This window comes from Phocoena sinus, chromosome 20 (genome assembly GCF_008692025.1).
Source record: "Phocoena sinus isolate mPhoSin1 chromosome 20, mPhoSin1.pri, whole genome shotgun sequence".
Classification (NCBI taxonomy): Eukaryota; Metazoa; Chordata; class Mammalia; order Artiodactyla; family Phocoenidae; genus Phocoena; species Phocoena sinus.
In genome coordinates this window covers 41,276,552-41,297,250 of record NC_045782.1, presented here as the reverse complement: position 1 = coordinate 41,297,250, position 20,699 = coordinate 41,276,552, and the positions used below count along the sequence as shown (strand labels likewise).

Here is a 20,699-nt window from a genome sequence, read left to right as displayed (position 1 = left end):
AAATGAGGTAGCATTTGATCATTTATTGATTAAATGTCCATTCTGTTGGTTTCCAGTTACAAATACTCTTGTTAAGAGCTATGGAGATCAGTATTAATTTATCATGGAAGATTAACAAGTTTGCTTTTTCCTTTTTTTGAGTGGAGGCTATAACTGGTGGTACTGGTGTTTGGTTGGGTGCTCACCCACCTCTCAGGGCCATGGGCTAGCAGACTGGCAGACTCTAAGGGTGGGAAGCAAAAGTCTTTCAACTTCTTGGGCCCTTGACCATCCTGTGGATCTACACAGTTCAGAATATGGAGCCCCCAAGAGGCTGGAGGAAAAGGGAAAATTCAGTTACTGCTTTTGTTGTGAAAATTCCAAGACCAGAGGGAGTTAGGTGTGGGCTTTTCACTACAGCCTTGCAGAGCCCTCGAGACAACGAAAAATGCCTCCAGTGACCACTGGGGGGCCTCTGAAGGTAACTGGTCCCATCAGTCCACACGGTACAGCCTTAGCAGCTCTTGCAGAAGACTCTCCTCCTCCTGAAGCCCACCAGGCTGCTCCCCCAGACCCCGCCCCTCCAGGCTGGGGGTGCCCATGGCCTGCAGCTTCTGAAACAAGGATCTGCAGCTCTCTCTCTCCGCATGGCTCATCAGGCTCAGGTTCAGGGTGAAGCGGCCGGTGCTGGCCAGGCTGCGCAGGATCCCCAGCACCACCCACCGGTCAGCTGGCCTCACGTGATCAGCCAGCGCCATCAGCATCTCCCCTAGAAGTCCAAACCCCACATCCATCTGGAAGAGGCGGCCCAGCTTTGGGCCCCCGAGCTGCAGCAGGGCCTCGTAGCGCTCTGACCCACTCCGCAAGTATCGCCGCCAATCACGGTAGAACTCAGCCGAGGTCTCGGGCTGGAGGAGCGTTTTCTCCTGGATCGCAAAGGAAGGAAAGAGAGTACAGAGCTCCTCCAGCTGCTCTGTGACAGTGAGAGTGAGGGGAGCCTGTGGATTTTCATCTGAGCTCTAGTATCACTCTCTGAGCACTGGCAAGGCTGCGGCCCCTGTGGGCCTCATTTTCAGATGAGAGAACAAGGGATGGGATGGGGAGGGAGGGTCCCAAGGAACCCAGGCTGTGATTTGAGACTCTCAGTTGTACCAGACTTTTCCTCCTGATGAATGTGGACATAGCCCTGCTCTGCAGGACTAAGTCAGAGTTTACTCTGGGCAGGGCAGGAGAGGGGGTAACTGGAAACCTCAGGAGGAGAGAAAGGAACTCAAGATGAGTATTAGGCTGGATCTCCTTCCCGACACTGCCAGAGGATCACAGGCTCTATACCATATAACTCGAGGCAGAGTAACCCAAATCTGATCTGGGAATGGGAACCAAGGACTGACTGACAGGGGCCTGCCGAGCCCACCTTTCTGACTTGTTCTGGTTGGTTTTGGCCTCACCACCCATTGGTTGCTTTTCTTTCTGGGATTGGGGCAGAAACCTGCCTCTGTTGGCTTTACATAAGAAATAAGGAACACATATGTGTTATAAGAAAACAGGGTTGGAGGTTTAAGGCAGAGAATCCCGCCGGGCCTCACCTACCGGGGAGATTTCAGTGGTTTCATCCTGGGAGGGCCTTCCCTGAACAGCGTGACAGTTCCAGGGCACAGTCCTCTTTCCTCCTATCTTGTCCTTCTGCTCCAGCGGCTTCAGATGTGATGCAAGGACAATACCCCTACAGGCAAGGGACAGAGATTAGGGGATGGACCTCATGCCATCTGTAGGTGGGAGGTGGCTGGACTTTGTGTGATACCGGCTGAACCTGTTGGCAGGCCAATATGACAATGATAATAACAACAACAGCAACAATAGCTGACAACTTTTGAGCGCTTTCCATGTGCCAGATATTGTGCTCAGAATCTTATGCGCAATCACATTTAATCATGACAGTGGTTACTCTCTCTTACGGATGAGGAACAGAGGCTCAGGTAGGTTAAATAACTGGCACAGGATCTCACAGGTAGCAGAAGGTACGGCCTAGATTGAGCCCAGAATTGTCTGACTCCAAGTGCACGCTCTTATCCACTACAGTAAACCATAACAGGAGAGCCTGAGAAAAGTGGCAGTAAGCCGACCTGAACTCCTCATAGGAAGCCACCCTCTGTTCCACTGCCCGTAACTTGGCAGCATTTTCCCGTTTGTACTTCTCATCAGCAGTGAGTGCAGCCTGCAGCTCTTTCTCCAAAGCCTTGAAGTCAATGATGTCATTCCTTTTCATGGCCTGTGCCTGGGAAGGCAAAGGGAATGAATGTCAGCAGAGGGTGACTATCAGGGGTGGGGGGGTTGCATCTGGATTCTTTGCCAGCCCACAGAATGACCCCAAAGCACTCTGGTTGTCTAGTCACTTATCTTGAGGGGGCTGTTATAAAAATCTAGTTCTCTATTTTACAGAGGGAAGCTGAGTTGCACAGTGAGGTCTTGCTTAAGATTTGTTGCCACTGAAAATAGTCTTGACTTCCAATTTAGTGCCTTGTCTTAATTTTGCTCTCTGCCTCTGAAAATATTTTTTTAATTAAAGAATAATTGATATACAATGTTATATTAGTTTCAGGTGTACAACATAGTGGTTCGACAGTTATATACATTACAAGATGATCACCACAATAAATCTTGTTACCATCTGTCATCATTTAAGGTTATTACAATACTATTGACTATATTCCCTATTCTGTATATTACATTCTCATAACATATATTTTATACCTGGAAGTTTGTGCTTCTTAACCTAGTTCATCCACCCACCACCCCCTTCCCCTCTGGCAACCACCAGTTTGTTCTGTTTTGTTTGTTCATTTGTGTTTTAGATTCCACATATAAGTGAAATCATACAGTATTTGTCTTTCTCTGTCTGACTTATAATATCCTGTAATGCTGTATAATACCTTAGCATAACACCCTCTAGGTCCATCCATGTTGTTTTAAACGGCAATTTTTCATTCTTTTTTATTCTGTCTCTAAAAATATTTTAGTATTGGTGCTTTGGCTGAGGAAGCATTTGGATTTCAGAATTTAGTCCCTTCACATTTCCACATGGACTCACTCTATAGAGAGTGATAGAGGCCCTCACACAAAAGCAGAACTATTGTAACCTACTCTTGAGCCCTGGGATAAAATTCCACTCATTGTTAAATATCTTTAATGAGGAATGATACTTTCCACCCAAACCAGATGCAGTGACTGAGTAGGAAATCAAGTAGAGGTGGTAGAAGAAGGGGCTCAATGATCCCCGTTTCCAAATCCCTCTGTCCAGCCAGGGCTGGAGCACAGATTCCTAGGTTCTTGGGCAACCTCTTTAGCTCTGCCACTGTACTTCTGCAGCCTCCGCATATCTGAGGCTGATTGACCCGTTCTACACGGAGATCACCTATATGGGTTCTAGTCTTGGCTCTAGCATTTCCTTACTGTGAGACCCCTTTGACCATCAGACTCCTAGTGCACTAAGCTAGATTACGTGGTGAAGTCATCATCAACAGCCCTAGGGCAGGGAAGCTTGCGGTCTACAACCAACCCCGTGCCCTCCCCCTCCACCCCAACATGGGTAAGCTTGAAGACCAAGAAGGAGGCTGGGTTGGCCAGGAACTGAACTCAGGTGTCCTGGCTCCTGTCTAGTTCTGAACCCTTGCCAGTCACTGAATAAATAGAACACCTAATCCTCCTGCCCCCGACCTTCACCCCACAGCCAGGGCCCTGGTTTCCTTTCTTTGGGGATCCCCAGTTACCGCCAGACCACGTCTGCTCAGCGTAGACCACGCCCAGCAGCTGTGGTTGCCCAGCAACTGCTCTAACAGCCTGCCCACGTGACCTCCCCGAAGGCCCCCGTCAGGGTAGCCCCGAGGCGCCTGATCAGATTCTCGCCTCCTCGGGCCTTGGTTTCTTTGGAGCAGCCCACGCCTTGGTTTGGGGACCCACAACTCCGCCTCGCAGGTTCCTGTGTCCGCGGCCGGCATTCTTCCGAGCTGGTCCACAGGCAAAGGGCTGTCCTCCGAGGCAGAAACGCGACCGCGGCGCCTGCGGGGTCCTTCCGAACAGCGGGCGCAGGCGGTGCGGCGGCGTTGGACGGAAGCGCGGTCTTCGGCGGCCTACTCGGAGTTTTTGGCTGAGCAGCGGGAGGTGAGTTGACGCGGGTCCACGGCATGGGAAGGTTGCTCCTGTGGGATGGGAAATTAAATAATGGCAGATGTGGAGGAGACGTTATATGCTATCTTCTCCTTTCACTTTACAGATGAGGCGGGAAAGGGAATGAAGGCCCTACCACACCGCCCCCCACACACACAGATTCCGGGGTTCCCTCCTGTCCATCTTTAAAACCCTTTCCCGGGGCAGGGGTCGTTCTTGCACTGTCCATGCACCTGTCTCACTCCCTCTTCCAGCTGTGCCGCCTTCACCCTTTCTCTACCAAGCTCTCTCCGTCCTTACTCTGTTTTTCTTGGAGAGCCTGCGTTGTAGCGGGAAGCTGCGGTGAAGTTTGGTACCGAAATTAACTAATTTGTGCAACTGTGGGCAAGTCAGCTATCTTCTGTGTGCCTTGTTGGAGTCACTCATTTAGTCATTGAGCAAATACTGATTGAGGTTCTATTTTGTGCCAGGCACCGTTCTAAGTGAAAAAAAACAGTCCTTGCTTCAACTGTAGTTGGAGAGATGACAGTAAATACACGAACAGATACGTGTCAGTTAATGATAAATGTTAATAAAAATAATAAAACAATGAAAGTGGGGGTTGGAGAATGTGTGTATAAGTGGAGCTTTTTTTTTTTTTTTTTTTTTTTTTTTTGCGGTACGCGGGCCTCTCACTGCTGCGGCCTTTCCCGCTGCGGAGTACAGGCCCCGGACGCGCAGGCCCAGCGGCCATGGCTCACGGGCCCAGCCACTCTGCGGCATGTGGGATCCTCCCGGACCGGGGCACGAACCCGCGTCCCCCGCATCGGCAGGCGGACTCTCAACCACTGCGCCACCAGGGAAGCCCAAGGTGGAGCTTTTTTTAGAGTGACAAGGGAAGGCTTCTCAGAGACGGTAACATTTTATATAGTAGAGACCTGGGTGAGATGAAGGAACAAGGTATACATGCCCAAGGGGAGAGCATTTTGGAAGAGAATAGTAAGTGCAGTGGCCCTGAAGCAGAAATGAGGTGGGTTGTTCCATGGACAGCCTTCTGTAAAAATTTCTGCAGTCATTTCATGGGTGTCTTGGGAGAATGAAATGTGCACAGATGTGGTAGCTCTTTGGAAGTAAAAAGAACCTCTATGCATATGAAAGTTTCCATAATAATTTACATTTAATTATTAGTGCTTGGAGCTCTTAATTCTCTATTTTATCCACAGTCAGCACTCAACAGGGGCATTGAGGGAGGTGGCGGGATTAGCCTCATGAAAGAAGTATCAGTTTTTCAAAATTAAACATTCTGTTCAGTTAACATTTATCCAGTTTCTACTTAGGTGAAGCGCTGTCTTGGTCATTGGCAGGTGGGCACGAGGAACACAGGGTTCCTGTATTCAAGAATGGCCAAAAAATAATGCTAGCTAACATTTATTGAGCCTAGAACTGTAGTAAATTGTTTACACAGCCTATTTTGCTTAATTCTCATAACCCTTTATGCAATGGGGATTAATCACTTTATTTTCCAATTAAAGAAACAAGCTTGGAGAGGTGAAATAACCTGAAATGCCAGTTATTAAGTGACAAAGCTGGGATTCAAATCGAGGTCTTCCAGTTCCAGAGCCCTGACCATTAACCCACACTCTGGTCTGTTGCCTATTACTGTAAGCTATAGAGGTGTTGGTGAGGGTAATTGGTACAGTTAACTACCATTCATGACAGAATTAAATGCTGATAAAGACACAAAAGGCGGGCTTCCCTGGTGGCGCAGTGGTTGAGATTCCGCCTGCCGATGCAGGGGACACGGGTTCATGCCCCGGTCCGGGAGGATCCCACGTGCCGCGGAGCGGCTGGGCCCGTGAGCCATGGCTGCTGGGCCTGCGTGTCTGGAGCCTGTGCTCCGCAACGGGAGAGGCCACAACAGTGAGAGGTCCGGGTATCGCAAAAAAAAAAAAAAAAAAAAAAAAAAAAAAAGACACAAAAGGCTACAGCAGTATAGGAGAGTGAGAAACTGAGGCCATAGGAAGGCTTGAAGGAGGTGGTATTTGACCTGTTACTTTGAGTAGAATTTCTAGAATTGAAGTGGAGACAACCCACAAAATACTTATTAATTACAAAGAGAAAGCATGTAACTTTACAATGGAAAGGCCTGGTAGGCACCACCATAATCAGTGGTGAAGTTAACACCACTACTGATGGGACAAACTAAAATTATATGCCACTTGTTAGAAGATGCACTGAAAAGAGCACGGCATCACTTCTGTGATACTCTTGCCAAAAAATGCATAACCTGAATCTGATCATGAGGAAACATTGGCAAACTTAAATTAAGGGACATTCTACAAACTCACTAGCCTATAATCTGCAAAAGTGTCAAGTCATAGAAGTCAAAGGAAAGACCAAGGAACTGTTTCAGATTGAAAGAGACTAAAGACATGACAGCTAAATGCAAACATGGAATCCTGGATTGGCTCCTTTGTTGTGCAGGAGATTATTGGAACAGCCTGTGAAACTTGAATGGGGGCCTGTGGGTTAGGTGGTGGTAATATGTCAGTGTTTTCTGATTTTGATGGTTGTATTGTGGTTATGTAGGAGAATGTCCTCGTTTGTAGGAATCACATGCACTAAAAGCAGGGGTTGGCAAACTTTGTCAAGGGCTAGATAGCAAATATTTTAGACTTTGTGGGCCATGTGGTCTCAGTGGCAGCTACTCTGCTCCGCTGTTACAGTGTGAAAGCAGCCACAGACAATATGAAAGAATGAGCATGGCTGTGTTCCAATAATGCTGTTTTTTGAAATGCTGAAATGCTGAAATTTGAATTTCATATAATTAATTTTCATGTGTCAATATGTCATGAAATATTATTCTTTTGATTTTTTTCAACTATTTAAAAATAATAAAAAACATCGTACCTTCAGGGCTGTTTGCAAACAGTTGGCAGGCCAGATTTGGCCACAGGCTATAGTTTACCAACTGCTGCCCTAAAGTATGAGGAGACGATGAGACATTGTGTCAGCAACTTATCTGCAAATAATTTAGGAGAAAGAAAGTTATGTGTACTATTTTTGCAACTTTCTGGTATTTAATTATTTTAAAATTAAAATTTGTTTAGTGTTAGAAAAAAGAAGTGGGTGAAGTATATGTAAACAGAAACAGGAGTGGAACAGACAGGAGGGGAAGATACAGGGCTTTGGAGGAGCAGTCAGTGGGCTGATGTAACTGGAGAGGAGACTGTGTGAGGGATATGGTCAGCCACAGGCTAGGGCGGAGGCCCTGATTACCTTGCCAGCGTCTAACTCTTCTCCTTGAATTTCAGCATCATGGATACTGACTTGTATGATGAGTTTGGGAATTACATTGGACCAGAGCTTGATTCTGATGAAGACGATGATGAATTGGGCAGAGAGACCAAAGATCTTGATGAGGTAAAACAAATATATACTTTTTTCATCTCTCTTTTTTAAGAAAGCAATAAAGTAGTAACCATAAATTTGTCTTCTGTGTCTGTGAGTCTGTTTCTGTTTTGTATATAGATTCATTTGTGTTGTGTTTTAGATTCCACATATAAGTCACATCATATAATATTTGTCTTTCTCTGTCTGGCTTCACTTAGTATGATATTCTCTGGGTCCATCAACACTGCTGCAAATGGCAATATTTCATTCTTTTTATGGCTGAGTAATATTCCACTGTATACATGTACCACGTCTTCTTAAATCAGTCATCTGTTGATGGGCACTTAGGTTGTTTCCATGTCTTGGCTGTTGTAAATAGTGCTGCTATGAACCTGGGGGTGCATGTGTCTTTTTGAACTAGTGTTTTTGATTTTTCCATCATCCCTTCTCATTTACTCTAGATGTTCACCCCAGCAATTCTCCCCTCTCTCCTGTGTCATTAGTTTTCCCTCTCTACTAGATCATCCCCATCAGCATACAGATATGCTGTTGTTTCATCATAAAATCCTTTCACGACCCTATAGCCCCCTGTCGTTACCTCCCGTTTCCCTGTTTCCCAATGCGGCACATCACAAAAGAGTTGTTACTTGCTGTCTCCAAATCCTCTCCTCCCATTTTCTCTGAATCCAAGTTTTGTTGTTTTGCCTCTCCCATTCCACACAGACTGCTCTTGTCAGGGTCATCAGTGACCTCTGCCCCAGACCCAGTGCTCATCCTGCTTGACCTGTCTGCAGCATCTGGCCCCGCTGATCCCTCCCTCCTTAAAATACTCTCTTCCCTTGGCTTCCAGGGAATCTCCTGGTTTTCCTTCTCTTTTCTGGCCGGTCCTTCTCAGTCTTTGCTGCTGGTTCCTCCTCATCTCCCTGACCTCTTAACTGTCAATGGGCCCCAAGGCTCCATTCCTAATACCTGTTCTCTATCTACACTCACTCCCCTGGTCATCTTATCCAGTATATCAAATCCCTTCTATTCCCTGAGGACTCTCAAATTTATATCTCCAACCTGGACCTTTCTCTTGAACCTCAGGTTTGTATGTCTAGCTTTCTACTTGGCATCTCTACTTGATGTCTAATATGGCATCTCAAACTTAGCATATCTAAGGCCTAAACACAGAGCTTCCCCATCCCCTGTCCCCTGCTTCTGCCTCCAACCTCCTCTTACAGTCTTCCTCATCTAGTAAAGACAGGGCCATTCCCCGGTTGCTCAGGTCAAAAACCTTGTCTCTTTTTTTTCACTCCTACTCTGAATTCACTAGGATACATTTTTTACTCTATTTTTAAAATATATGCAGAATCCAACCTCTCCTTCCACCTTCACAGCTCCTCCTCTGGGCATAAGCCACTATCACTGCCATCTCTCTCCTGTATCACTGCAGTAGCCTTCCAACTAATCTCTCTCCTTTTAGTATATCTCAGTATGGGAACCAGAGTGAGTCTTTTAAAACAAAAGCCTGATCATATTACTCCTCTGCTCAGAACTGCTAGAACAGGACTTCTTAGCCTCGGTACCATTGAGGTTTGGGGCCAGATAATTCTTTGTTGCAGGGGCTGTCCTGCGCTTTATAGGGTATTTAACAGCATCCCTGGCTTCTACTCACTAGGTCCCCCACACACAGAGCCAGCTGTGACAACCAGAAACGTCTTCAGACATTGCCAAATGTTCCCTGGGAGACAGAATTGTCTTTGGCTGAGAAGCACTGTCATAGAGTAAAGTTAGATTACTTAGAATGATCCAGAAGATCCTACATGATCACCTCCTATGAGATCTCAGCTTATACTGTTCTCCCCATTATTTACTGAACTGGCTTCCTTGCTAATCCTCAAAGTTGCCAGCGTACCCTTGACTCAGAGCCTTTGCATTTGCCGTTTCAGCCAACTAGAACTCTTCCCCACTTACTTGTAGAACTTACTCTCTCTTCCCTCAGATTTTTGCTCAAATGTCATCACCTCTCTTTTTTGCATTGCTATATTACCAATACCTAGAACAGTGCCTGTCACATAGTAAATGCTCAGTAGATATTTGTTGAGCGAATGAATTAACCAGGGTGTTTTGGAACATAAAGGGTTATGTAGTAGCCACTTTTAATCATTTGAAAGACTTTTTAGGAGAAGAGGGCGTAGCTTTGTTCAGTGTTGCTTGTGACTGTGGGTTTTAATTTATAAGGAGGTGAGTTTGATGTCATTTATGGAGACTCACTTTCCAACAGGGAACCGGGCTGTCAGTGGGTACTGTTGTTATTGGAAGTATTCAACAGGGACAGGAATACGTAGAGAGAGTTCATTCATTTAACATGCTGTGTTCTCAGGACACAGAGATGAATAGTGCTCAAAGAACTCCCGTCCTATGGGATTCCTAATATGTGAGGCATAGGGCAATATCCAGAAAAGTGCCTCCAAGCTTGATCCATTTGTGACCAATGGCCTGCACTTAAGAAAGGGTCCATTTGAATCAGGAGAGCCGTCCATACCCGTGGCTTACAGTCTTCTTTTTGTGAAGGATCATGCAAGAGTGGAACCTGCCCCACTGATGGTAGCACAGAACTCAAAATAAGAAGCTGTCAGGCATGTGAAGTCATTGCTCTTAACTCGTGTAGCGTATGAGTCATTGAGCAGGAAAAGTGCATGCCTCTTCCAGCCTCCTTCCGTCCCTTGCTTTTAGGTCGATGATGATGATGATGACGACGAGCTGGGAGATCATGATGAAGACCACCCTGGGATGGAGGTGGTGCTGCATGAGGACAAGAAGTACTACCCCACAGCTGAGGAGGTGTATGGTCCTGAAGTGGAGACCATAGTTCAGGAGGAGGACACCCAGCCTCTCACAGGTGAGTCTGGAGGCACTGGGCTGTGAGAGGTGAAATCGAAACTAGAAAACTTCATTTCATAGCCATCAGCAGTCTTGAAAGTTCAGTGAATGAACTGACTAGTTTTTCTTTCAGGTGGTATTTCTGGATTGAGATTCAATTAACCCTGTTTTGATATTCAACAGAACAGCTTGTTACCAAGCAAATAAGTGTTACTTCTTTCTTTATCTAATACTTGTTTGGGTTCTTGAAGACTGTTTTTAAGTTCTCCCTCTGGTCTGATACATTTTTCCATCCAAATAATACCAGTTTCTTTAACTAGTCCTCACAATGCTTATTTTCCACTTCCTTAATAATTTTCATTGATCTTCTGGGAAGTAGTTGCATTTTATAAATGCAAGGAGAGATTTTGAACTGACATTGACCTCATCCTATATCCAGTCCCTCTCCCTTCCTCCCACAAAATGAAGTCCAAACACCTCAGTCCACAATTCAAGATCTTTCAGTGTCTCATGCCAAACAGCGTTCCCAGAACTTTCTCAACCTGAGTGGTCCTCGAGAACAACATAAATTGATGTCATATATCATCCATTCTGAAAGCTCAGTCTAATGGAATAGGGCTCTGTATTTTTATGCTTTATGCCTACCTGCACATCACTACTTTTTTTTTTCCTCCTAGAACCCATTATTAAACCGGTGAAAACCAAGAAATTCACTCTGATGGAGCAGACATTACCTGTCACGGTATATGAAATGGAGTAAGTTATAAGGTCTTGCAGCCTCTCTGCACGAATATTGTAGGTTCAGTTTGTTCATGGAGGTAGGAGGTGGTTTGTGGTTGAGGTAACCAGTGCATTTTTGGGGGGATGGTGAGAGCAGTGGCATCCATTTGTGCCTGAGTCATTTGGCCGACTTCTCTCTATGACCAGGTTCAGCTCTGTCGCTGCCTGCTGCCAGATCTAGTCTGACAGATTTCAGCTTTATTTATGTATTTATTTATTTTGGTGGGTAAAAGGGCATATCCCTGAGCTCTTTCTTATTTATTTAATTTTTAAAAATTGAGGTATAGTTGATTTGCGATGTTGTGTTAGTTTCCACCATACAGCACAGTGATTCAGATTCTTTCCCCTTATATGTTGTTACAAAATATTGAGTAGAGCTCCCTGTGCTATACAGTAGGTCCTTGTTGGTTATCTGTTTTATATATAGTAGTGTGTATATGTTAATCCCCAACTCCTAATTTATCCCTCCCCTCCCCTCCCCTTTCCTCTTTGGTAACCGTCAGTTTGTTTTCTCTGTCTGTGGGCCTATTTCTGTTTTGTAAATAAGCTCATTTGTATCTTTTTTTTTTTTTCTTTTAGATTCCACATATAAGTGATATCGTATGATATTTGTCTTTCTCTGTCTGGCTTACTTCACTTAGGATAATAATCTCTAGGTCCATCCACGGTGCCGCGCCAGTGAGTTATTGTGAAAGCAAAAATCTTCCTACAATTTGCCAAAATTTTCCTTCAGCTTATATCGTTGCTGAGATATTTAGGCTCAATCTTAACTTTCTTCTTGGCTCTCATCCAGATCTCAGCCATTTTCTCTTCTTCCAAACCTTTAGTTTGGTATTAGAAGCCAGCCTTTGAGACAGAACTGGGTATTATAATTGTCAGTGTTGGGGCCACCAGAGCCTGTTTTGACACGGTATGGTTGCTAAGTGTTTTGGGAACATAACAACTCTTTATTTTGAAAAGGAGGCACAGGTAGGTAGATATGTGTAGAATAATTTAGACTCCTCAAACTGCAAACTGTTTTTGAAAATATTTTCATTGATGAAATGCACTTATAAGGCTCTTATATATTGAGGAGCTTGTGGCCCGTTATTAGATAATGAAACTTTTTTTTTTTTAAACATGTTGACATCTTGTATGTCCGAAGGAGTAAGGTCCCTTCTGAAATGGTCAGCTCACCTGCCATCATTCACACTTTTTTTTTCTTTTTTAATATTTATTTATTTGGTTGCACTGGGTCTTAGTTGCAGCTCATGGGCTCCTTAGTTGTGGCAGGTGGGCTCCTTAGTTGTGGCATGTGAATCTCATGTGGGATCTAGTTCCCTGAGCAGGGATCGAACCTGGGCCCCTTGGGAGTGCGGAGTCTTAACCACTGTGCCACCAGGAAGTCCCCCATTCACACATTTTTTTTTTTTTTTTTCCCGGTACGCGGGCCTCTCACTGTTGTGGCCTCTCCCGTTGCGGAGCACAGGCTCCGGACGCGCAGGCTCAGCGGCCATGGCTCACGGGCCTAGGTACTCTGCGGCATGTGGGATCTTCCTGGACCGGGGCACGAACCCATGTCCCCTGTCTCGGCAGGTGGACTCTCAACCACTGCACCACCAGGGAAGCCCCATTCACACATTTTTGAAACAACCTTTCAGTTTTCTTCAGAACTTGCGTCACATTCTTTTGTGTTCTCAGTGGTGATTTTTTAAAAAAATCTCCAGTCTTTGAAAGCAGGCTTGATTTTCAGAGCCAAAAGTCATCTGAAGGCTATTTACCATAAGTAATGCGGATGATAAGCAAGAAAGGCAGGGTTGGTTTTGATCAGGATGGAACTCCTCTGCTCATCATTAATGAGATGAGGTTTTCTTGAAAGCCTTGTTAACCAGCTGTGACGGCAGTTTCAGAAGCAAAGCTCCCAAAGTGATTTGAAGTCCCCTTGGCATCAGTGGTATAAATGTATAACATCTAGCCTGAATGTTTTGAACTGAACAGTACTCATGTATGTGTGTGCTGGTATTTGGTTTTTTCTTCTTGCTTGCTTTTCAAATTTCATTATTTTACTGTTGAAATCTCCATGACATTTCACAGGTCGTGTCTCCTCATGAATAAGTCTGTTCCGTTCCCAAAGACAGAACTGTGTAGAGGTAGAAACTCACTTCTGCCTCTGAGCATTCTCCAGTTGGTCTGAAAGTTGTTCCTGGCCGAAAATACCTAAAACACCTTGTACCACCCCCTCATTTGAAAACTTTTGGCAAAGTCCCTTTTGCTCTTTTCCTTTCTCCTTTCAGTTTCTTGGCAGATCTGATGGATAACTCGGAGCTGATCAGAAATGTGACCCTTTGTGGTCATCTCCACCATGGCAAGGTGAGAGAGCTTTTGGCTACTTGGAACAGGGTTGGTCTTCGTTTCTGCTCATTTTTTCAGCCCTCAGAGTCACACGTTGGGGTCTGAGGCCATAAGGCTGGACCTCCTCACTCTGGGGGGCCTCCAAGCCTATTGTGAAACTGAGCTGTGAAATTCTAGCTTTTCCTGAGCAGCAGATGGAAAGCTAAGCCACTTGCATGCCTGAGCCTTGTGTCTACATCTGGACAGAAGAGGGGAAATTGAGCCTTACTCTGATTTTATAAGTTTTCATTTCCTGGGGGATGGTTGTCTAAGAAAGATTTCATCTTTCATTTGAAAATAATCCTGTGGCTTCATTGTTAATTCTTTGCTGTCCCATAATCCTCCCTGCGCTCTTCTTCCTCTCTTTATCCCTAAATTATGTGGTGTAGTGGGAACTGGGAGAAGGGTAGAGTAGATTTTTCTCTGTGGTTTGCAGAACTTAACTTTCTTTTCCCTTTCAGACATGTTCAACTTTCTCTTCCCTTTCAGACATGTTTTGTAGATTGTTTAATAGAGCAGACTCACCCGGAAATCAGAAAGCGCTACGACCAAGATGTGAGTAGAAATTCTGTTGAAGGTTTAGGATGAACCATTCAGAATATACAGGGATGGGTGTCTCTCTCCTTCCCCTTTCTTCCACCTTCCCACTCTCACTGTAAATAATGATGCATATAATGTGCTGCTTTATAATTGTAATTTCTATTAATAGACCTTAAGAAAATAATTTCAATTTTCTCAGAAACATAAAAATACTAGTGTGCAGTATTTTTGGATGATCTGTTCTGTGCTTGGGATCCCTCCTCTGTTCTGATATATCCTGACTTCGATAGCCTATTCTTTCCTGTCATAGTATTAATAGCCTCTCTATAAATATAATACAATTGGGCCTTGTTTTCATGATAAGTTTAAGTGCCTGTGAATGAGGCCAAGTGGGGCTGCAAGTCTCAGTGCAATAAATGTTCAGTCTTGGCCAGATGGACTGTTTTGATGTTCAGGGTCCCATGAAGGCCAGATGTGTCTCCCTGTACCACTGTGGAAAAATTCAGTGCATTTGATATAATTTAGCTCTTCAGTCATACCTGGTCTTTAGCGACTTCCTCCACTCCCCAAAAAACCACACACCCAGGAGCATTTTCCATCTGGGAGGGTGCTGGTCTCATTGTCTGAAATTTCTGTAGGGGTACCCTGTTTTCTTCCATCTATTCTCCTCCTGAGGCAGAGACCCTTGAGCTGGGAGGTGGTGAGGGAAAGTGATTGATGGTTTGTGTGGCAGAGGAGTCTGGATTCAGGAGGTAATTACGGTTCTTTTTTTTTTTTTTTTTTTTTTTTTTTTAAGCTTTGCTACACTGACATCCTCTTCACAGAGCAAGAGGTAAGTGTGCCTTTGGAAGTCTGATTGTTGTCCACAGCAGGCGCAGCAGCAGTAGTTTTGTAGGGAATGTAGAAGAGCTTTACGGTAACATTTTGGTCCATACCACACACCTCCCCACCCTCACTCCCACCCCTCATCTCTTTATCTCCCTGCTTCTCTCGGTCATCCTATGATCTATAACTTGAAAGAGAGCTGGGTAGGCAAACTGTAGGGTAAAAGGGGGGACCCTCCTATCCTGGGCTGGATTTAATTTAGCCAAGTAGGGCAAATGCTAAGAGGTCATGTGTACATTTATGCTGTAAGTTCTGCAGAAGCTAAACATGATTTTTAAAATGACATCGTCCTTAAAATCTGTAACATGACTCCATCCATATGTTGATCTTTCTGGGAGTAGCTTCTCCTGGAGAATGGGTTCGTCTGTCTTTGTGCTTCTCTTCTGTATAAAGGAGTGAGCATACATTTTTGTCTTTCCCATTCCTACTGGTTGGTCTTCCTTTCCATCTGGATCTTTGTCCTCCCCTCTAATCCCTTGTTTCCCCCTCTTCTTTATTTCTGTCTCTCTTAAATGACCACATGGAAAGCACAAGAGTGCAAGTACTGTGATTAACCAAAGGAACCTTGAATGGTGCTGGCATATGTTAAGCACTCAACAGATACTAACTATTGTTTTTTTATGTATATGTTTGACTGGAGTTGTTTTAATACTTATTTTCTGTTACAGCTTTTATAATATATTTTTAAGAAAACCTAAAGGTGCTGCAGATTGTTTCTTTTTACTTGTACTGTGCGAAATTATTTTTGTTTACAGTGTATGAGGAGGATAAGATTTGAGGACTCTGGATTCTCTATTAAGGTTTAATACTGCTTTGCTAGCTTGTTCATTTTTTTATTTTTACTTTTTTGTATTTGAACCATCTCCCCACCCCGCACCCCCGCCGCCCCAGTGCTTTTTAACAGGAAGATTGTTCATCTTTAAGGTCATTCTGGTTAGAGACCTAGGTAAAACTCATACCCATTACAAGGAGAGACATCAGTGTAATTTACTAGCAACTGGAAAGATCCAAGAGCAGAATGAATCCCTCCTGCATAGGAAGAAGCCTTGATCACTCTCGCCCTCTTTCTCTCTGCGACTTTCAGAGGGGTGTTGGCATCAAGAGTACTCCTGTGACAGTAGTCTTGCCAGATACCAAAGGAAAATCCTACCTCTTCAATATCATGGACACTCCAGGTAGGACATTCCTTGACTTTTTACCATCAGAGCCCTGTCCTGTTTGTTTCTTTTGCTTCCAGAACAGAGCAGAGCATTACGTCTTTGTTTTTACATTCCCTTGCCTTCATTGAGATAATTTTCTTTTTTCACTGTCTCCTTTGCTTCTAACTAGTTAATTAGCCAGCAGTGTGCTCCAGGCCTTCTATTTTGTTCCTCTCTTGACTCTGCTGTAGAAGATTTAAATTTGGGGGAATCTTATTCACTTACTCATTTCAGCCTGTGTCAGCCCATGCTAGACATTGGGGCAGCAAAGCTGAGTTAGACATGGTCCCGGCCTCAGGCAGTCTCAGTCTTTTGAAGGAGACTATGGGAGCACGCACCGATGGCTGGGGGACATGCAGGTTACCATAGAAGCAGCATACCTCACCCTGTGGCTGACTTTCTCTTTGGGAAGGACCAACTCAGGGTTCCCTTTTTTTAAATAGGAAAATTTGGGTTTTGACAGATTGGCCTTCTTTGCCCCATCAGATGCCCGATGCCCTTGTGCCTCTCAGCCCCTGACCCCTACCCGCACCCACCAGCACCACCTTTCCAGGAACTGGCTCACGTGCTCCAGGCCCTCCTTTGCCCTCTTTCCTGCTTCCAAATTGTCTTCTGTCCCGCAGAACTCTGTTCACTGCTGATTAGACTGGTTTAGTCTGCGAGTTGAATGTGTTGTGCCCTCCTTGATAAAATGCTTTCTTTATGTTTGGGGGCCTCCTGTATAAAAGCGTAATCCAAGGATGTGACTCTAACGTAGAACTTGGCACACTGCAGGGAGCTGTGGGGAGAAGAGAAGGCGGTATTTGTGGGTTCACATGCTTTGCAGTGCCCCACAGACCACGTACAAGTTAATCGTGCCTCATCCTGCCACCACACAAGTGGTGACTTACTTGGTATTTGCTTTTCAGGACACGTGAATTTTTCTGACGAGGTCACAGCTGGCTTGCGCATCTCAGATGGAGTGGTCCTTTTCATCGATGCTGCTGAGGGCGTAAGTCTGCGTCAGTTCTCTCAGGACCCCTCTTCCCTGTCATGTTTGCCGCACACAATGGCCAGAGCTCTGAGTGAGCTGGGAATTAGAGAACGTGAGAGTCTGTGGGATTAAGGCTCACCTTTGCTCTAAAATTAGGGCAACAAATGAAAGTCAAAATTAGTTCTCAGTGAGTCCCTCACTCCCTGCCCAGTGAAGCTCACAATGATAGGACCCATTGTCATTCAGAAACACAAAAATGACAAAGGTAAATAAAAGGGAGGGAGGAGAGTTTTAAATGTTAATGAATTTGTCTAAGGTAAAGAGAGATTGGAGTTAAAAGGCCCAAAGATTAGGTAATTTGGCCAACCTCATTTATGTTGTCATCAGTGAGATAGCCAGCACAGGGAGCCAGGGTTACCTTTTTAAAAACTGACTTCATCATGGAGTAATTTCAAACTTACTGAAAAATTGCAGTAGTACAGAGTACACCCTCATTTGTAATTCTGTGTCTGTACATGTACATGCACTCACACGTATGTGTTTTCCCCTTGAACCATTTGAAAATAAAATATTTCAGAATGTATTTCCTAAGAACAAGGACATTCACTTACATAATAATGCACTTACCAGAATCTGGGAATTCAACGTTGATACAATATTGTTGCACAGATCTTTTTCTGTAGACCTTAGTCAGTCTCACTCATTGTCCCAATAACGTCTTTTATAGAATTTTTTTTCTCTTTTAATTGGAATTCTTCTTTTACCTTTCTTGGTCTTTTATGACATTGGCATTTTTGAAGTGTATAGGCCGTTTATTTTGTAGACTGTCTCAATCAGGGTTTGTCTAATGTTTCCTCATGATTAGGTTCAGGTTATTTGGGGCAGGAATACTGTATCAGCACAGCTGTGTTCTTATTAGTCCATCACATCAGAAGGCCCACGATGTAACCTTATCCCATTATTGGTGATGTTAACTTTGATCACTTGGTTAAGGTGGGTGTGCCAGGCTTCTCCAATGTAAAGTTACTGTTTTCCGCCTTTGTAATAACTGATCTATGGGGCGATACCTTGAGTCTATGTATACATGTTATTCCTTATCAAACTTTACCAGTTTTATCATCCATTGGTCATTCCTAGCTTATTGATGTAATAGTTGCAAATGGTGATTTTCTAACTCTTACTATTTCTTCTATATTTATTGGTTGGAATTCTGTTGTAAGGAAGAGATTTCCCTTCTCCATTTGCTTATTTATTATCCGTATGGATACACGGATTTTTATTTTACTCAGTGGGTTATAATCCACTAGTATCTTTATATCTTTTGATACTCTAGTATCCCAGATTTGGCTAGTGAGAACTCCTTCAGGCTGGCTCCTTTATCCTTTTGACATGCCCTGTCTTTTTTCAGGCACAAAAAGATGTCCTAGACTCATCTTGTACTTTCCCTGTCCCAATCCTGGAATCAGCCATTTCTCCATAGAGCTTCGGCTCCTTATAGTGAGGACAGATACTTAGAAACAAAGATCAGAGTATGTTCATTGCTACTGGGACACATTGCTTCTAGGACTTTCCACTGAACACAGATAATATACACCCATACGTATCTGTAACTGTTTCTACACATACATATTAAAAACTATTAACACAGTAGAAGAGAAGAAAAAAATCAATTTATCCTAATACCCATAATTCTATTTCAGCACCACAGCTTCTTCCCAAGCCTTCCTTGGTTCCTTCTCTGACACTGAGAAACCTGGCTCCCAACATCATCAGTGTATTTATTCATTTCTCAATCCTGCAAGGTCACCTCTTAAAATTCCTGAATCTGCCATTGGGCAAGATACCCTCTGCTTCCCCCCAACAATCTATTTCCTCTTTTCCACATTCTTCATATTTTTAAGTAGCACCTTTTTTGGCTCTGCTCTGGACTGTTCTGCCCTCTTTGCTCTCATCACCACCTCCTGAGCCTTGTATCTCTCAGGTGATGCTGAACACAGAGCGGCTGATCAAGCACGCCGTGCAGGAGAGGCTGGCAGTCACCGTGTGCATCAACAAGATTGACCGGCTGATCCTAGAGCTGAAGCTGCCCCCCACTGATGCTTATTACAAGCTGCGTCACATTGTAGATGAGGTCAACGGATTAATAAGGTAGAGGAACCCTGGGAGTGGACCTCCTGTCCTCGGCACTCTGGTTTATATAAATCTTAACCTTGAACACCTCTGGGGGCAACTCTGATTCCTTGGCATGCATTGACAAGCTTGTTGGACACAGCTAGAGGCGCATTCTTTGGCTCTGCAGGGATTGACTCCGCCGCCTTGGCCTCGTTAACTCTGCTCCTTAACCAGATATGCAGCTCGCCACACATCCTCAGTTTAGTACTGCAGTCAGTACCCTGAGCTCCAGAATCAGTCTCGTCTTCACAGAACCAACCATGTAAAGTTGGGCAGAGTCCTTAAGCTCATAGAGCCTCAGTTTCTGCTTCTGTAAGAAGGGAATAGTAATATTTGCCCAGTGAGATGTTACAAGAAATTAAAGACAGCCAATGTAACACACTTAGCACAGTGCTCAGCAGACAGTAGCTGATTGGTGAGTAATGTTAGCTGCTATTATCTTACTGGTACAGACTCAGTAAGAGAAGGAACTGTTGGCCTTTATTTCTTGTTGAAGCTGCTTTTCAACAAGATGGATTTGGGGTTTATGAGTGATGGTTAGGCGACCTTAGAATACAGTACCAAGGTGGCTTTGAAGAATAGCTTAAATATAGTTTTTTTTGGCCACACCGCACAGCTTGTGGGATCGTAGTTCCCCCACCAGGGATCCAGTCCGGGCCCCTAGCAGTGGAAGTGTGGAGTCCTAACCACTGAACCGCCAGGGAACTCCCTAAATATATTCATAAAGACAGTTTTATCTATAGGCTGAAGGATGTACTGGATGACTTTTTGAGGCCCGTTGAAGGACCTGGGAGGAGGCTGTCCTCCTGAGAGAATTCCTCTCCAGCTGAGGATCAGGGACAGTACTCTCGTTGCCGGGGACAGGTTCACCTTCAGACACCCCACCCCCGCCACCCCCCAGTTTGTAATGCTGGTTCTCAACAGGGGTATCTTCTCCCTGTCACTGGAAGGGCTGAGAATGACTGGAGCCCGTATAATGACCGGAGTCCAAAAGATGAAATGATAAACTTCTCTAAAGGGGGGACGGCTTGGACAGGGCTAAATCCTGATCTACCAAAATAGGAAGTCAAGAAGTCACATCTCAACCACCAAACAAGAAATAGCAACACGGGGTTTCCCTGGTGGCTCAGTGGTTAAGAATCCACCTGCCAATGCAGGGGACACGGGTTCAAGCCCTGGTCCGCAAAGATCCCACATGCCGTGGAGCAACTAAGCCCGTGCGCCACAACTACTGAGCCTGCAAGCCACAACTACTAAGCCCACGTGCCACAATTACTGAAGCCCGCCACCTAGATAGAGCCTGTGTTCCGCAACGAAGAGCAGCCCCCACTCGCCGCAACTAGAGAAAGCCTGCGCACAGCAATGAAGACCCAATGCAGCCAAAAAAAAAAAAAAAAAAG

The 20,699-nt window shown here is 44.7% G+C and overlaps 2 protein-coding genes across 7 annotated transcripts in view; one reads left to right on the top strand and one right to left on the bottom strand.

The window, feature by feature from the left end:
- Positions 1-8: 8 nt before the first annotated feature.
- On the bottom strand, positions 9-3,781 carry CCDC103 (coiled-coil domain containing 103). Of its 4 annotated transcripts, none has more exons than XM_032615914.1 (4): positions 3,755-3,781; positions 2,103-2,254; positions 1,570-1,702; positions 9-905 (listed from the first exon to the last, which is right to left on the bottom strand). In XM_032615914.1, the coding sequence occupies exons 2-4, from the start codon at positions 2,243-2,245 to the stop codon at positions 474-476; spliced, it is 708 nt and encodes a 235-aa protein (XP_032471805.1). In that variant the 5' UTR covers positions 2,246-2,254; positions 3,755-3,781; the 3' UTR covers positions 9-473. The 4 variants fall into 4 exon arrangements, with proteins under 4 accessions (XP_032471805.1, XP_032471803.1, XP_032471802.1 ...); XM_032615912.1 differs by having other exon boundaries at positions 3,747-3,778; XM_032615911.1 differs by having other exon boundaries at positions 3,674-3,763.
- A 272-nt stretch (positions 3,782-4,053) lies between these two features.
- Positions 4,054-20,699, top strand: part of EFTUD2 (elongation factor Tu GTP binding domain containing 2) — a 33,112-nt gene continuing 16,466 nt past the window's right edge. The window contains exons 1-11 of one of the 3 annotated variants that reach the window (XM_032615909.1): positions 4,058-4,137; positions 7,437-7,545; positions 10,234-10,399; positions 11,058-11,136; positions 11,740-11,838; positions 13,434-13,509; positions 14,020-14,085; positions 14,867-14,902; positions 16,040-16,130; positions 17,063-17,145; positions 19,109-19,275. In XM_032615909.1, coding sequence (XP_032471800.1) covers positions 13,450-13,509; positions 14,020-14,085; positions 14,867-14,902; positions 16,040-16,130; positions 17,063-17,145; positions 19,109-19,275 — 503 coding nt within the window. In that variant the 5' untranslated portion in view covers positions 4,058-4,137; positions 7,437-7,545; positions 10,234-10,399; ... (1 more) ...; positions 11,740-11,838; positions 13,434-13,449. Of the gene's footprint in view, positions 4,138-7,436; positions 7,546-10,233; positions 10,400-11,057; positions 11,137-11,739; positions 11,839-13,433; positions 13,510-14,019; positions 14,086-14,866; positions 14,903-16,039; positions 16,131-17,062; positions 17,146-19,108; positions 19,276-20,699 lie in introns of all 3 variants that reach the window. The other 2 variants (XM_032615908.1, XM_032615907.1) reach the window with 2 other exon arrangements.

Coding starts and splice junctions, on each gene's coding strand:
- CCDC103 (XM_032615914.1), bottom strand. CDS start 2,245: ATGAAAAGGAATGACATCATTGACTTCAAGGCTTTGGAGAAAGAGCTG. Junction 1,703..2,102: donor GCTTCCTATGAGGAGTTCAG/GTCGGCTTACTG, acceptor CCTTGCCTGTAG/GGGTATTGTCCTTGCATCAC. Junction 906..1,569: donor AAACCACTGAAATCTCCCCG/GTAGGTGAGGCC, acceptor TTTGCGATCCAG/GAGAAAACGCTCCTCCAGCC.